Source organism: Megalops cyprinoides, chromosome 1, assembly GCF_013368585.1.
Source record: "Megalops cyprinoides isolate fMegCyp1 chromosome 1, fMegCyp1.pri, whole genome shotgun sequence".
In the NCBI taxonomy this organism is placed as follows: Eukaryota; Metazoa; Chordata; class Actinopteri; order Elopiformes; family Megalopidae; genus Megalops; species Megalops cyprinoides.
In genome coordinates this window covers 39,490,288-39,507,875 of record NC_050583.1, presented here as the reverse complement: position 1 = coordinate 39,507,875, position 17,588 = coordinate 39,490,288, and the positions used below count along the sequence as shown (strand labels likewise).

At 42.3% G+C, this 17,588-nt stretch overlaps 2 protein-coding genes across 2 annotated transcripts; both read left to right on the top strand.

Annotated features, from left to right (window-relative positions):
* The first annotated feature begins 16 nt into the window (after positions 1-16).
* Positions 17-7,899, top strand: odad4 (outer dynein arm docking complex subunit 4). Its single transcript, XM_036550407.1, has 11 exons — positions 17-234; positions 443-574; positions 1,082-1,235; positions 1,551-1,612; positions 1,693-1,849; positions 2,444-2,668; positions 2,994-3,201; positions 4,096-4,182; positions 4,416-4,612; positions 5,413-5,513; positions 7,772-7,899. The coding sequence occupies exons 1-11, from the start codon at positions 115-117 to the stop codon at positions 7,814-7,816; spliced, it is 1,488 nt and encodes a 495-aa protein (XP_036406300.1). The 5' UTR covers positions 17-114; the 3' UTR covers positions 7,817-7,899.
* Positions 7,900-9,456: 1,557 nt separating this feature from the next.
* Positions 9,457-16,438, top strand: LOC118770093 (2',3'-cyclic nucleotide 3' phosphodiesterase). The gene is made up of 4 exons (XM_036517559.1): positions 9,457-9,592; positions 10,721-12,483; positions 12,714-12,841; positions 15,073-16,438. Exons 2-4 carry the CDS (start codon positions 10,758-10,760, stop codon positions 15,520-15,522), a joined length of 2,304 nt encoding a protein of 767 aa, XP_036373452.1. The 5' UTR covers positions 9,457-9,592; positions 10,721-10,757; the 3' UTR covers positions 15,523-16,438.
* The last annotated feature ends 1,150 nt before the right edge of the window (positions 16,439-17,588 follow it).

Genomic DNA, 17,588 nt, shown 5'->3' with positions numbered 1-17,588 from the left:
TAGGATACTGCTAACTGCGAGGCGCGTACATTAGTGCAAACTGCGAAGCCCATTTCTGTTCCGAAAGAGAGTTGGAAATATAAAGTTAACTTGGTACAGTAAATCTCCTGAACAATGTCAGACAACGAAGAAGGAGATCAGGCACCAAAGTGTTCGTTTTCTACCTATCTGGCAGAAGGAGACCAGCTTTACCTCAAGGGCGAATACGTTAAAGCAATTGAAAGCTACACAACGGTAAATTTTCAATAGCTAAGCATTGTTTTGGTAAAGTTGTACACCGATGTAGAAGGGCATACGACGGATTTTCGATGCCATGTCTCAAGACGTTGGTTGTCAACGGATGTGATATCGCAAAACAACGATATTGTAAATGTAATTAAATTGTAAAGGGTGTAAAATGTTTAATTCGTTAATTTAATGCAATGACCTGCATACTTTTTAGGCTTTGTTACTGCAGCCGGATGATAAGAATTGTCTGGTGGCCAGATCGAAATGCTATGTAAAGATGGGGGATTCTGCAAACGCGCTGAAAGACGCTGAGGCTTCTCTCAAAGAAGACAAAGAATTTTTTAAGGTGAGATTTACCGCTTACAGTTAAATGTGATACCTTTCTTTGTTGTCGCTTCAAAATATCATAAAATGACAACGTATATTTTAAAAATACATACGGTTTTAATCAATACAGTTAAGCGGGTAAACATGTACTACTTCTGAATACTGCACTGAGCAGGTTTGCCAGCCTAAATTCAAAATCCTAAGCCAGGAAACATAAATATGATAATATCTGCTTTATAATAACAAGCTCCTCTTGTTATTATAACTGAAAATCCATGTTTTCATGAAATTGATGCAGACAAGCAAAAATGCTACTTGGCGTTTCAGTCCCACAATTCAGTGGGGGGAAAACAGTGATGATTTAATTTAACTTTGGTTGAAAACCCAAAACTGACTGCAGTATGAAATATAGTACACTATATAGTATGTATGTGTACGTTAGTAGGTACCTGCATTAATATATGTTTATTGATCTCATTGTCAAGAGGGAATAATTTTTTAGCTCACCATGGTTCAAATTCTACAGGGTCTTTACCAGAAAGCAGAGGCTTTGTACACGATGGGAGACTTTGAATTTGCTCTGGTGTTTTTTCACCGCGGACTCAAACTGCGTCCCGAGCTCCAGGAGTTCAGGCTGGGAATTCAGAAAGCTCAGGAGGCCATCGACAATTCTGTTGGCAGTAAGTAGGGCAAATCTGATGTATGGTTATTCCTGTATCTTATGGAGTATCCTAGTTGATCAGTTGCTAACCCACCTTTTTGAGGTGCAAATTACCACAGTTTTTCAGGCCAGCCCATTTCCTCTAGAGGTGCACCTGTACAAGAGAAATTCTCTGGTCAGTTTCGTTATTATAAATCCCCATTCCCTCACATAGGAAATACAATGTTCAAAGGAAATACAACCAATACAATTTTTCATTGTGGTTATCAGGGGCATAGTTTACAAGATGTCTGCCATTACACTGGTCAGAAGATGGTCAATATTAATTTCCCAGGTCCTTCATCTGTGAAGCTTGTGAATAAAGGAGATCTGTCCTTCTTCTACAAACAGGACGAGGTGAGTTCCTTTTGTTGCCACTGAGTTGACCCTGGACCAGTGATTATGTGCACGTGATGCTGAAGTTGTCCAATTTGCAGGGAAGGACACTGAAGCCTAAGGAACACACTCGCCCCCTGAAGAAGGAGCAGAATCAAAAGAGTAAGAAGAGTCCCAAGAGTGAGAAGACAGCCAAGCAGTTGCTGGGGGAGCTCTACAGTGACAAGGAGTACCTGGAGAAGCTGCTCAAAGATGAAGGTGACAACCCTGTGGACATGAATGGACAATACTGCCCACTGCTCTTAGCGCCTGTTGTGTGTGTGCGCTCACTGCTGGTGTGTGTGTGCCCCTGGTGGGCTCCTGGTGTGTGTGTGCTCACTGCTCACTGTGTGTGTAGGATGGGTCAAATTCAGAGGACGAATTTCCCCATGGGGGATCAATAAAGTATACGATTATTATTTTATATGCAGTCACAAAACACCAGCCTTTATGTCCTGAATGTTCTCTCGTCTTCAAATAATAAATTAATTGGCAGAGGTCTAGGTGTGTATGGTCTTGCTCTCTGCATTGCTGTGCAGTTCTGTCAATGCAGCATAAAGTCTGAACACCAAAGGACAGTAGCTGCTCTTTAGTTTTGATTTTTAGGCAGACACCCATCTGGAAGAGGCTTACATTTCATAGATTTGATACATTTATCATTTACAGAGTGAGATATTTACTGAGTTTAGTTTGAGGACCCAACTGAGATTCACTCCCCCAATCACCTGGACGAAAGTCCACAGTCCCTAATGAAGTGGTTTCTTAGTGCATCCAGCCACCACTTAATCATGTGTATAATCACACATTCTGCAGATCTAATCAAGGGGGAGATGCGCAGCGGGGAAAAGGTGCAGGACCTCATCCTCAGCTGCATCAGCTACCTGGACACGCGCACAGAGTTCTGGCGACAGCAGAAGCCTGTATACGCTCGCGAGAGGGACCGCAGGCTTATGCAGCAGAAATGGAATAAGACCCAGCAGAGCCCACCCTCCGACCCTACTGCATACGTGCTGAAGAGCCTGGAGGAGATCGATGCCGGTGAGAGTGCTGCAAGGGATGAGGAAGGGCCGCAGGAAGGACACAAATGTCCTCCTCTCCCTCTTTGCAGATTACTTGGGCAATCGAGCCTGAATGTATGTATGAGGGCATAAAAATAAAAATGCTGATGCTGATGCTGTGTAATTACTTTACTGGTGCAGTGTTTGTGTCAGCAAGATGATGGAATAATTTGCCTTGATTCAGGACAAAGGGCTTCATAGGTTACAGAATCAACATCCAGTAGGAACATCAACCAAGCAGATGCAAATTCTGATAGATAAGCTTCAACTAGTAATGCCACCACTCCTGATTGTGCTTTTTTCAGCTATGGCTGCAGGCAATGCTGTTGGCAGCCTTAAGAAGGCTCACCGGGTCCTAAAGACAGTACAGCGTTGGTCAGAGGAGATGGTTCCCAATAAGACAGAGGTGCTGGGCAACCTGCACAGCTGCATTGGGAATGCTCTGATTGACCTGGGAGACATGGATGGGGCTCTAGAGAGTCACAAGAAGGACCTGGACCTGGCCAGACAGAGGTAAAGAGAAGGGAATCCGAAATCTGGACCAGAACTTTAGCATCAGGTATTTTCTGAATTCAGTGCCTACTCTTCCGGTTCAGTTCAGACCCTTTCATATGGCTTTCATGTATACCTTTTAATTTAAGGTATTGTCATGCAGATGTTCACAACAGCCATACTACTCTAGCTAAGTATGGCAGAACCTTGTTAGTACTTGGATGGAAGACCTTCAAGGAAAATTGTTGCTGGAGCTGGTTCTGGTAGGTCCACAGAGGCCACCTTGAATGAAAGATACACTGGTGCCCTTAGTGCGGTGTGGCCGTAGGAGACGCCATTTTTCGGATGAGATATTAAACCACATTATTCATAAGGTTCTGAGCTGGTGTGATCATTACAAATTCAGTAATACTTACCAAAACAGAAAGGGTGTTGTCTTGGTAAAATTGCTAATCTGGCTATTTCTCAAATTGGTTTCAGTGTGGTGTAGTGGTAAGGAGCAGGGCTAGTAACCAAAAGTTCAAGTCTCTTCTGAGGCACTGCTGTTGTATCTGCCCTTGGGCAAGATACTTAACCCACAATTGCCTCAGTGAATATCCAGCTGTATAAATGGATAAAATTGTAACCCATGTGAGTTCCCAGCTGACCTTCCTGGTTATATAAATGTGAATAAATCACCTGATAAAACACACCTCAGTAGTGACAAATCATACATTATTAAAACTTTCATCAGACACATGGGAAGGTCCTGCTGTACATACACATTTATATATCTGCCGTATAAACTGATTTGTTATGTATTTGTAATTTTATACAGCAGAATACTCTGTGTTCTGAAGTGGAAATCTGAACGTGAATCTAAACGTCATATTTAATATTTTGTATTGTTGCTTATTATAATTTTCATTTCACTAGCAACCTTACAGATGCAAAATCAAGAGCCCTGGACAACATTGGCCGAGTGTATGCCAGGATTGGGAAGTACACACAAGCTATAGAGGCGTGAGTGAACAGATTTCATCAGTAAATGCTGTTGGTGTCCTGTTAATTTTTTTCTTTGTGGACCACAATTCCATTTGTTTTTATCCATCACTGGTAAAGGTACTATATTTGCGTGTTCTTGGGTGATAATGCAATACCACCTTTGTCTTTGAATGAGAGAGGTTAAGCTCTGCCTCATGTTTATTCTCACATTTATAGCCATGGCACAAGTGTTGTGATGTTTGTGTTTGCAGCTGGGAAGAGAAGATCCCTCTGGCTTGCAGCAGTCTGGAGAAGACCTGGCTGTTCCATGAGATTGGGCGCTGCTACCTGGAACTGGAGCGTCACACTGAGGCCCGGGATTATGGTTCACGCTCACTGGAGGCTGCTGACGACACTGGAGATGAGAAGTGGCAGCTGAATGCCAGCGTGTTGGTGGCTCAGTCAGAGGGTGAGTGACTACTCTCACTGCTTGGGCAGCTCACCTTTGATATAAAGGGCTGCAGGAGCCCCAAAGCAGTTTATCAGTGTTTGTGTTCATAGCAGTATTTTTTCTTCGTAGTTACCTTTTCCCTGTTATTAAATGTTATTATTGATGTTGTCAGCAATTTCATTACACATCTCATTACATTTCTAAGGTGAAAAATAATAATGCAATTGCAAGCAAGGTAAGAGTCACAAAACCTATAGCTGATTGAGTCCATTTAATTTCAGTCATGGCTCCAGTTCCCAGAAGAGTCCCTGAACACAACACGAAGAGAGCACTCAGAGTAGTGGGGTGTCCCGAGTAGCTCAGTAGTTAAGGTGTTCACTTTAAACATAAGCTGAGCTGTACAGCCCAGGTTCAGTCTATTGCGTCATTAGCCGATTATTGGCTTCATTCCTCCAGGGATAGGGGTGTGTATATCAGCATGGGTTGTTTGTCTCACGATTCTCATGCACCCCCCAATTTGTAAGGCCAATTCGTTTGCTTGGATGACATCAGTGAAGTAGCACCTATCCTCTAATGTGCACTCACTCTGCTAGTAAATAAATAAATAAATAAATAAGCAATTTCATTGAAGTTGAGGATTGTAAATCCAATCTTTTCAATGAAGGCTGTATTTAATCTGGGGTGGTGTCTAAAGTGATCAAATATGGAACAGGTGAAGGACAAATGAGACACAAGGTCAGGCTACATCAGATAAATCAGCTGTGGCTCTCAAATCAAGGCCATGAACCATTTATGTGTTTTGTGTGTCCCCTGTGCAGTGAAGCTGGGAAACTACGAGTCAGCTGTGGCACACTTCGAGAGAGCGCTTGACTGGGCGAAGCTACTGCGTGACAGCCCCGCAAAGGAGGCCATTCAAAAGGTAATGAAGTCCTCTACCCCAATTTCTGACTCAGTTTCTAACCAGTTCAATTCTTTCAGATCCAATCAAACTCTTTTTTTCTATAGGCGTCTTGCACCAAGTAATGTCACAAAAAGCCTTCATCAGCATACTTACATCTGATCAGAGTGTCTTCACTTGAAAACCCCATTGAAATCGGGAATTGATTGTAAACTCCACTTTATTACAAAAACTGACATCACAGTTTGTTTGAACTGAACATTTTATTGACAAACATCACTATCCAACCAACTACTATCCTCTGTCCTGACCAACATGGTGCCAAATGTTTTTAGCCCCAGTATCCAATGACTAAGTCATCAGTCATGATGTACTGTCACTTCTGGTTTGGAAGTCCTAAAAACTACTTGAGTAGATATTGCCACAGATCAAGTGTATGGAGTTATTTTTGTGTCTTTTTAATGCAAGCATAAAAGACAGTTTTGAGAGCAAATTTCTCGCACTGCGATCAAAAATCAAGTTTCTTTTTTGCGTCACAAAAAGTTTTGATTGCGAATCAGTCCTCTTTGCTTGCGATTCAAAAATTTTTGCTTGCCGTTCAAAAAGTTTTGCGAGTCAAAAAGCTTTGCTTGCGAGTCAAAAAGTTTTGCTTGCGGGTCAAAAAGTTTTGCGAGTCAAAAAGTTTTACAAGTCAAAAAGTTTTGCTTGCAAGTTGAACTGGATGTAATAGGCGGGATCTACACTGATGGGTGAGAGAAGAGTTTCTGTTGGTGGGTTTGACTTGGATCGACAGCATGGCAATACCCATAGATATAGAAACGTAGACACCTCATTGGCCGCTGCTTTATGTCGCCGCTATGCGTCTGCGTGATAGCCATATTGGAGTGGTCAAGATCCACTAGTAAACAAATACAATGTGTGTTGAGAGATGCAGACTTCTCTACAAAATCAAACTCGCTTAACTCTGAACCTATTTTCATGAAATTTGGTTTGTTATAAACGTGAGAAATTGAACATGATACTGGTTACTTATTGGAATTACATTCGGTTACTGTGGGGAGGATCTAATCAGCTCTATGCCAAAACATTAACCTTCTGAATAGCCACAACTTCCTCTGGGACATGCAGGCTCCAATTTATGAAAAGGCAACATCAAGTGTAAATGATTTAGAATTTTAGAAATTTAGAATTTCAGCTTTTGTGAGTTTCTCCCGAAAAGTAGATTTCTATATTGATGATATTGTTATAAAGCCACCTGGTTGCTTGTTATTGTATTAATAATTAAATCAATTCATTAATAAAATAAACAAGACTATTTTTGTTCCCCAGACTACAGTTAAGAGAAGAACATCCAATTAGTTCATCCGTACACCCCGAGTTAGCATGTTTTGTTTGTTTATGTGTCATGTTTCTGTTTGATCAGGTATCACATTAGGATTTTGGAAAAAAAATTCAGATGGTTGTGCTAATAGGAATGAGAAACATGTCATTTGCTAGCTAGCCAGCTAAAGTTAGGACACATTAGCTACAGCACACACAGCTAGCTAGCTAGCTAGATGGACATAACTTCAAACACATAAGTCCTCAGTCTTCATAATAGCTGGTTATCTACATTTTTTAATAATGTTTTAGCCAACCAAGTTAGTTAGTTAGCCATTCTCTAATAGTGAGCCAGCCAGTTAGCTAAGGTGGCCAGGCTCAACATCCCATTAGTTGCTACTTAATGTTAAAGTCACCTTTCTAGCAACTAGTGTCCCAGACAGTTTGCAAAGCCCAACTTATCCTCAAAATAACACAACTAGCAGGCTAACCTTAGTTTGGATATCGTTACTAAGATTAATGTTAAAGTTTGTCCGTTCTGTTTCTTCATAACATAAAAAACTGTCCACGTGTAGTTACTGCAATAATTTATGATGATTTACAGATTCAGAAATCCATTGGAACAAGCCAGTTCCCATTCATTCACAGTTCTAATCCCAATCCTGAGCTCACACCATTTCACACCTCCATGACACGATCTGGAACAGGAACATAACACTATTGAAGCAAAAGAATGATGATATTCATGAGTAAACTCTCAACAGCAGTGCTAATTTAGGGCTGACATGTGAAGTGCCCTGATTGGTTTTGTGAGTGATGGAGAAATGTTTAACTTGCACTGTGTTGACCTGTATGAGGTGAACTTCCTTAAGATGTTACATTTTTCTACCTCTGTGATGTCAACGTATAAGTGAATAGAAGAGTGCGGATCAGTAATGCTGTTGTGTCTCCTTATTCAGGCTCTATGTGAAGCGAAGCAACACCTGACAGAGGAGTCAAAATAGAAGCATCATCTGTGGAAGAGTTAATACTGGCTTAAGCAACGGCATGGGCAACATGTGTGGGTTCTTCATTTAAGTGCTCATCTTACCAGTGCATTGTTATGACTCTCTGGACAAGGGGTATGAGGATGTAAAAATAAAAATGGTATTAATAATACCAAATTGTCTGTTGCATTATTCAAGGACTCAAATGCATTTTGTTTGAGTTTTATTTCTGTTTCCGGTGAATTAAATTCTTTAGTCTTGAGGTATTACGTCTTCTGAAATCATTCACATGAATATTTGGAATGCTTCACTTTGAAGAGCGTCTTTTTGTTGTTAATTACACAGTATTTTTATTTTATGTTGAAATTAAGTAGAAATGTTTGTTGTACAAGTAATGCAAATTTAACACTTGCCATAAAAGGCAACCCCCAAAGTGGGGGAATTGAATTCTGTCCAAATTTTAGTACCACAATGATAATATTTTCCACACTGTCAAATACCAAAGACATGCCTTCAGAATAGTACTTGCCACTTAGCACTACAGATACCTGTATATTGTCATATTGACCTTAGTACAAAGAAGGGGGATAGCAGAACTTAAATTGAACTTGAACTCTAAACCTGTGTACCATTTAGGCTGTTGCATAGGTCCTACTAATAGCACTCAAGATTCACCAGCAAGGGGGTGAGGTGCTACCTGACTAAAATAACTCTTCGTATGAATAATACATCGGAATTATCTATATTTTAAGCCTGATCTGTCAAGACAACTGAGTACACTCCACTGTGTGATGAAGTGCCATGTCTTATTTTCCTTCAATGGCGTATTTTACTGGTGCTGTCCTCTGCATTTTAGTGTGTGTGATTAAATGTAAGAAAGGTTTTTCATCCTACAAACAATTACTGACATTCTGCATCTGGAATAGACGCAGAATAGTAAAATGTCTTCACATAAAGAAACAGCATTCAGGCAATGTTTGTTTTAACAGGTTGTAATGCCTGCCTACACAACCATGCTGAACAATAGCCATAACGTCAGAGTAATCACCTCTGCCTGTGTAGGCTGCCCAATAAAGCACTAAGCCTGACAAGTACAGACTAACACTGGTTTATGTCAAGTTGAATATAATTTTCAATTAGCATATATGACAATTGGAAATCTCAGTTTCCCTCCAGTACTGTATAACAGCTTCCCCTGTTTTAGTCCTTTGACGACTTCTTTCTGTACGACCAAACTATGAAGTCATGACCTTACATGCTGTAGAAAAGCAAACGTAATGCACCTATGAACGACTACGATTTACAAGAAAAGATCTGTGAGATATTTGTATTTGTTTTCAGGTTATTTGTATAAAGTGGACGAATATTTCTTTAATATACCCTGTATTTTTTTCTGTATGTGTTACATTATTAGCAAAAGACAGATGTACACTTGACGTAATCCAACTGTTGAAGCTGGAATTGCCGCAGATGGAATGCTATTTCCAAGCAATGTCTTACATTGCATATATTTACCAATAAACGACGTATTACGTTTATTTACGAAATATTAGAATTTCATACACCGAACGAATTATTGCAGACTGTACACGTGCGCGCTGGGAAGCGCCCCGCCCTTGCCAAGCAGTATTGCGCGTGCATGAGCTGGGCACGGTTTCCGTTCGGTTTTCTGAATATTCGCCAGGGGGAGATTTCTGCAGAAAGCATTGACTCCTAAAACGCTGAACTATCGCTCAGTGAGACACGTTCTGTGGTGGGACACGGCTGCCGAATCCAACTACAACTGCAAGACTAGTGAGTTCTGCATCTTAGCATGTACTTCTTGGGCTTATTTTGTTCGTTTAAAACCATGCGTCTTGTTGTGTCGCAGCATTTTTTTTAATAATCTGTTCAAATTACAACAAGGTACCTAATATTGCTACTTATTATATACGTCCAGCAACCACAATTGGCACTTTTTCTCAGATAGCGTGTTTATTAATGAAGCTCTTCGTTTGAGGGCATTCTTTGTTCTGGATTTGATTCTGCTGCGCTATTTTGGTTTGTCTGCAGCTTTACGATGGCAGCCACTCCCCGTTTTATATTAGCGTGATTCTTTGTTAGCTAGCAAGCTATCTACTCAGCGTGTTTGAATCACAGCATATCCTCGTGGTTGCACCCATAATAGTTTTATTGGTAGCATTTATACCATGTTGGTTTTTTTAACTGTCACCTCTGTCTTGTAACACCTTTTCAGTCGTGTCTGTAACATAAGCGATGACTGCATGCTTTATATTTTTTGTTAAAGTTGGCCTACCTGTAGTTCAGACGCGGAAGGATGGAATACGTCCACACCCCCATTCACTTTTGAGCATTTAAGCATGTATCTGTTACCAATTAAATTAACTATACGATCATGGCGCACAAAGAACTCGCCTTATCAAACGCAGGTGTTCTGTTCTCGCCTTGGCCTAACGTTACTCAGCAACATGTTATCGCGTTCTGTAAAACCGCCACAGCCAGTTGCAGTTTTTGGACTAATGTAGCAATGTCCTGAAATGTGCATGTGGGATACATTTCAAGGAGGATTGCAGTATGGTCTTGGAATTTCTAATTGCTTTGATTAAAAATATGTGAAGTGCTATATTTCCATGGAGCAGAAAGATTTATTATGTTCCACTGTGTGAAAGTATATGCTGAATCTATTAATGCAGTGAATTGACATGACTATACCCTTGTTATTAACCATTCATTGGTAAGTGTACGATTTTGTAATAAAATGAGCAGTAAAAGTTGTCAGATACTTGTATTAGTGAACCAGGTTTTAATTTTGTCAGATATTGCAATGACAAAAATGGAGGTTAAGGAGTGAAAACAAGCAGTTGATTGTCAGTGGGGCTCAAATGTGTTATGTTCATCATCAATTTTTTTTATTTCTTCCAGAAGCACCTGCTGTATCCTACCACTCTTGAGCACAAAAATGGAAGGGCAAGAAGTGGAGCAGACACTACACCAGCTGGAATCAGTATCTGAGAGACAGGAGCAGCAGCAGCAACATGTTGTAGAAAAACAGGAAGAGAAGGAATCGGAATCACTGATTGAACCAGAAACAGGGAAGCATGAGCAGCTTGAAAGAGAACCAGAAAAATGTCTGGACCTGGAGCCAGAGAAGGTCCTAGAATCTGATTGTCCAGAACTAACTGACCTGGAGTCAGTGAAGCCGCCTGAAGCAGTGAACCAGCCAGAATATGGAAATCTGGTGGAACCAGAACCAGAGGATGATGTGGAACCGGAACCAGAGGATGATGTGGAACCGGAGCCCGTGAAGCAGCTTCAACCCGAACCGGAGCCCATGAAGCAGCCGGAACCCGAACCAGAGCCCGTGAAGCAGCCGGAACCCGAACCAGTGCCCGTGAAGCAGCCAGAACCCGAACCGGAGCCCGTGAAGCAGCCGGAACCCGAACCGGAGCCCGTGAAGCAGCCGGAACCCGAACCGGAGCCTGTGAAGCAGCCGGAACCCGAACCGGAGCCTGTGAAGCAGCCAGCACCCAAACCGGAGCCCGTGAAGCAGCCAGCACCCAAACCGGAGCCCGTGAAGCAGCCAGAACCCAAACCAGAGCCCGTGAAGCAGCCAGCTGCAGAACCGGAGCCCGTGAAGCAGCCAGCTGCAGAACCGGAGCCCGTGAAGCAGCCAGAACCCAAACCAGAGCCCGTGAAGCAGCCAGCTGCAGAACCGGAGCCCATGAAGCAGCCAGAACCCAAACCAGAGCCCGTGAAGCAGCCAGCTGCAGAACCCGAACCTATGAAACAGTCCGAACCAAAACTTGAAAAGCGGATGGAGTCGGAACCTTTGAAGCAACTAGAGCCAGAACTTGAGAAACTGGTTCAACTGGAACCACAGCAGATACCAGAAGTAAATAAACACACAGAAACAGAGAAACTAGAACCAGAGGCACCTGAGAAGCAACCAAATGTGGAAGCAGAGAATAAACCAGAAACTGAGGAACAGTTAGAGACCGAGTCAGTGAAGAAACCTGAAGAGTCTGAGAAACAGGAACAGGAGGCACAAGAGGAGCAACAGCAGGCAGCTGCAGTGGATACACCTGGTCCGATTGTCCCGGGTTCACTTGCCTTTGCTTTCCTGGAGGAGGAGCATACCGAGACAGCCCTGCGCACATCTCGTACCCTCATCATTCTCAGGGGTCTGCCTGGAAGCGGCAAGAGCCGATTAGCTGATGCCATCCATGATCGTTTCCAGGGTCTCTGCGCTGTCGTCTCTGCTGATGACCACAATGTCAAACCTGAAAACCAGGCCTCATCAGTGGAGGGGCACAAGGCTCTGGATGAGGCAGTAGCAGCCAGTTGTACCACTGGGACGGCAGTAGTAGTGGTGGATGACACTAACCACACCCATGGTCGACTGGCCAGGCTGTGTGAACTAGCAGAACAGCACCAGTACTATACTCTCTTCTTGGAGCCCCGCACTGAGTGGAGCCACGATGTGGAGCAGCTGGTCCAGAAGAGTCAGCGAGGCCTGGACAAAAGCCAAATCCAGGCCTTAAAGGGCCCCCTGGAGGAGACATCCCTGCCCCTCTTCTTTGGCTGGTTTCTGTGCCCTGACTTCCAGGACAAGCTGAGAAGCATGGCCAGAGACTTCCTGAAGACCCTTAAGGGCTTGGAAACCTTCAAGAACCACCTCAGTGATTGTAAGTAAACAGCAATGGGTGGCCTTTTCTTTTGAAAAGGAGTGAAAAGAGTGAGAAAAGGTGTGAGAAAGTAGTGGATTAAAGTCGTGGGTTATGAGTTATTTGTCAGGTGTGCATGGAGTAGGATCAGAAGTCCAAATGAAGTGAGGTGAGGTGAGCCCAGTTTTTGGACTTGTTTCAGGCTTAAATCCAGCATGATGCTAATATCTCTGGAATGCTTTCCACTCTAGTTACTGGTGAAGCAGAGAAGGAAATGGACCTGGAGCAGTACTTTCAAGGAAAGGGAGTGCTCCACTGCACCACCATGTTCTGTGACTATGGAAAAGCAGAGGGTGCCAAGGAATACGCCGAGCAGCAGGTCAGTCTAGTGTCTCGTGCTTGATGTGAGTATAACCTGGAAAGGATATTTAGTGCCCAGGAATATGATCCAGTGCAGGTTTCATCAAGTTTCTAGATATATAGGGTTTCAATAAAGTGGTATCCATTTCCAACACTGCAACACTGGTTCTTATCAGCTCTTCTCTTTTGTGAAATTGGCAGGCAGGATTGTGACCCAGTTGTGCAGAAGCACTTGGTATAAAGCAGTGGCGGCTGGTGAGCTGGAAACGGAGGAGGCTGAAACATTACCTTTAAATCTATCATTACTTTCAACCTGTTCCCCCTTATCCTCCTTGATTAACAATAAAACAAATAATCTCACAAATAATCTTGTAGCTTTCGCAAGCCCACAAACAACAGACAATCTGCGCTGTTTCACGAGCATAATCATTTACTCCATTTACGCAATTGGTGTCAATTATTCTGAATTATTTGTTTTATTGTTAATCATGGAAGATAAAGGGGAACAAAGTAATGATAGATTTAAAGGTAATGTTTCAGCCTCCCCTATTTCCATTTCACCAGCCGCCACTGGTATAAAGAGATCAAATGCCAGTGCCTGGTGATAGCATCCAATTATTAGCCTGTAAGTCCTGGAAACTAAAAAAAAAAAAAAGTTTCATCATCCCTGAATAAAACATGGCTCTTCCTCAATTTCATATCTAATGAAGAGATCCTTGATGTGATTCTCCAGTGGTAAGTTTGTTGGGTCCCACTAAAATGGTTTTGCACACAAGTAGGGCTGGGCGATATAGCCGTCGCGATACATCGAATAGCTATTTTTAGTGCAATAACAGCTATCCCCGGTAAGTGCCGTTAGGTTTCTTTCCATATTTTTTTCCCTTTAGTCATACCTGATGTGGGAACACACATCCAAAGTTCAGTGAAATGCTTCTGGGGCAGAAAAATATCACTTGTACGTATACATTGGTTAACATAGCTATTAGCTTTGAAAAACGCATAGCATATGTTTTCAGTCTTTATCTTTGTAGCCATGTGTTTCTATCTACCACATAGAAACAGCATAGTGCTGTTGCTGTGACATCAACATTGAATAGATACGAGTGGTGTTTTTCCCCCAGAAGCATTTCACACGGCCTTTGGAGGTGTGCCATATCAGGTATGACTATATTGAAAGATTTAGTATATCGCCCAGCCCTACACACAAGCAGTGGTGATATAATACCCAGTTAAACAGTCAGAAAGGACAGAAAATCTTTTTCCCCGTTTTCTTTGTTTTTCTTCCCAGCACAACTCCCCACCATTATCCAAATGCACTCATATTTGACATCTTTTAGTCTGTAGTCCATATGTGTGTGTAAAATGCATGCTTTGCATTATTTCTCACGTGCCTTGAGGAGGTACTGATTTCACACACAGATGTGCATAAATAATGTTCCCTTTTTCTTAGACACACCCAATATGGCTACCATGGCACTCACTTATTCATCCCATATTTGACACAGATACCAGATGAGGGCAAACTGCTTGTCATGGCTGTACTATAGATGGATACATTGCCACACCCAATATGGAATTCATAGCTCTTGCATAACTTGTCTCACGTAATTTGGGACGTTGATTACTCATAGTTTCTAGGTGTGCATGACATGCTCGTTATTGTCGTTGGTCAGCAGCCCCACCTAGTATTTCTGCCGAGGTAGTTTTGACACCTGCATTACTTATCATAGTATTCACTCATTCTTAGGCATTATCTCCAGTAGTATGCCTGTAACCTACCCTTTCTTCTTACACTAACACCCATGGAATCATTGTCATTAATGTTGTTTATTTGATTCAGTTGCTGTTATGTTTTGTTTGTAAATGGGTGAAAATGTGTGCGATCATAGTAGAGTAGTAGCTGTAGTCTCTTTTTATCCAACCCAAATCTAGTGGTCAGTATAAGAGTGATAAAATGTGCTAAAAAATGCTTGTCATTTCCTCAGTATTGACATTTTTGAAGAACGACAGTGTAGGCATGCAGTCACAGCCAGGCAGAAATTTATTTAGAATTTGTTTATATTTGGGGGGGAAAGTACTTCATTTAAAAGCAGGGTTAAGCCATCTCATTTGGGTGGATGCTTGATGAGGTGTGACCACAGCAGCTGAGATATTGAAAGATTGTGCTTTTAAATTTGATTTTCAAACACATGTCTCTTGTGCAGTATACAAATGCCTAAGCTGACCACTCACCCCCGGTTCTTGCTGCAGTGTGTAAGGGATCGTTATGGCAGCATTTCGGAGGTGGAGGTGAGCGCCCTGTTTGTTACGCCCCGCACACTGGGCGCCAAAGTGTCCCTCACCGAGGAGCAGCTGCAGCTGTGGCCCGCTGGTGCAGAGAAGGAAGCCGCACCCAGCGCTGACCTGCCCCTGGGCAGCCGCGCCCATGTCACCCTGGGCTGTGCGGAGGGGGTGGAGCCAGCGCAGACGGGGCTTGACCTGCTGGAGATCGTCCAGCAGCAGAAGAAGGGTGAGGAGGGCGAGCGGGTGGAGGACCTGGAGCTGGGGCTGCTTACCTACTTGGGCAAGGGCCTGTGGGTGTTGAGCCTGCGTGAGCCCTGCGGCATTCCGGCCTGCTTCACCAGCTACTACGGCCCCAAGAAGGATGATGGCAAGAAGGAGGTAGAGAAGAAGAAGAAGTTCAAGTGCAGCCTCCAGTGAAGCAGGATTAGGCATTGGCTGGGTAGCTCGAACTCTTTCCACTTTGTTTTTGGTGTAGGTGATGCATGCTTTTAGATGTATTCCCTCCCCTGGTTCGGGCGATCAGGGGAGTGTGTTAGTAGGCCCACAGCCTTGGAAAACCCTGCCCCCCCCTGCTCAGCAGCACAACCAAAGAGGCCTTGAAACCGGTGTATGGTTCCACTGTGCTCTATGTTCAGTCACTGTCATCATCAGTTACAGAACTGCTTGATGGCTGCTTCACTACCCTTCATACTATTCAACACACTATAGCCCCTCATCTGGTGTTCTCAAGTGTTCAAATTGATGGGTAACAGTGGGGCTACATGTCCATTGGGTGTGGGGTTCTGAGATTGTTTTATGCTCATTGAATAATGATGTATTAAGTTTGCACATATGGAGAAGTTATCCCACTCAAATTGAAAGGTTGCATGCTGGGTAAATTGGGAAGCTGCCTTATGAAACACTCTAAACGATTGGGGAAGAGCATATTTTGTGACTGGTCATTTGCTGTGGCTTACACTTATGAATTGAATGTTACAGCCGTGTTGTGGTGTTCCTCGTGTGTGTTAATGGGCGTGGAGGGGAAAGCATTGTAATTTTCATTGTGGGCCAAAGAGATGATCTTGGGCGTAAGTCTATGTGAGTGTGATTTGTGATGTCTTAGACTGTGAAACCTATCCATAGAGATCCTTCCTGCAGATTACTTTGCACAATGCTGCAGTACACAAAGGGAGAATACTGATGAATGTGCAGTTTGTAGCATTAGATGGTATAAGGTGATTAGTGTACACATCAATTACTGTGAATCTTATTTTTACAAGTCCATTAATGCATTTCCGCATCAAAAGCTGTAGTACTTTAAATTGCACTTATTTTTCTTCTCTCGCTTTCTCTTTCTCACACTTTTAACAGTGCTCCTAACATACTTAAGTAATGTCAACTGTTTTATTACTTTACAATTGATATGTAGAGCTGCAGTTTACAAAACCATGCTTGTGTAGTTCTTACAATAAGGTACTATATTTTTGCACTTGTGTAATCCTTTTCTTTTTGTACACTAAATAAAGAATGTGTTTGGGCTCCAGTGGAGATGAGTAGTTTATTGTCCTTCTTCAACACATCTTCAGTGAGTAAATCTTAAACTGAGTAGGTTTCCATGGGTCTAAAATGGAGTGCAATATCCTCCATTTTCCTCTTTTGGTGACATAAAATGGAATAACCAGTTTGTCAACTTTGGAAAGTCTGTTTTATCTAACTGCTTTAATGCCTGTACCCTCAAGACTTAAAACAGCTGGTTTAGGGGAGCATTTTCCCCAAGCTGATGAATTCTATGAAAAGCTTTTTTATTAACCTGTAAAAGTAGTGTCACTGTTGTAGTCACAGATTACCAGCAGGTGGCACTATGTGATCAGCGACTAAACATGTTGCAAATGATTACGTAATGAATTTAAATATGAGAGCAGGAAGTAAGGGGAACTGTTTTTGAGCAACTCTCAACAACAAAAATGCAGCATGATCAGGCTAATTATGTCCATTTATGAGCATTAAAGGAGTGGGAGGGGAGGGCACCACTAGAGCAAAACATTGAGATAATTTGAGAAATTGAGATAAAACCTCAAACCTGTCCAACTGATTTTACTCAACCCAAATGACCTGTTTTACTGATTACAAATCTTATTTTATAATTTGTATTTCACATATTGAAGGACCATTCCAAAGCCTACAATAACCTTTACCGAAAACTGCAATTGTGGGTTTTTTTTTTTTTTTTTTTTTGGACAGAGAATGAATACAGCAGTTCTAAACTCAATATTCAAAGTTACAGCTCATTGGCTGGAATTTTCCCTTCAGTCTCCATTGGTTTCAGTTTGGCTGACTCCGTCAACTCAAAAATCTAGCTACATCATGACACAACAGTGCATTCCAATTCTTATTTCAGTATGTCCCAATGTCATTGACTTTCATTGTCCTAATGATTTGTGCTAAAAATCAGATCTTGAAGATCACCAAGTTACAACATGAATTTTAATAACAGCTACTCTGTC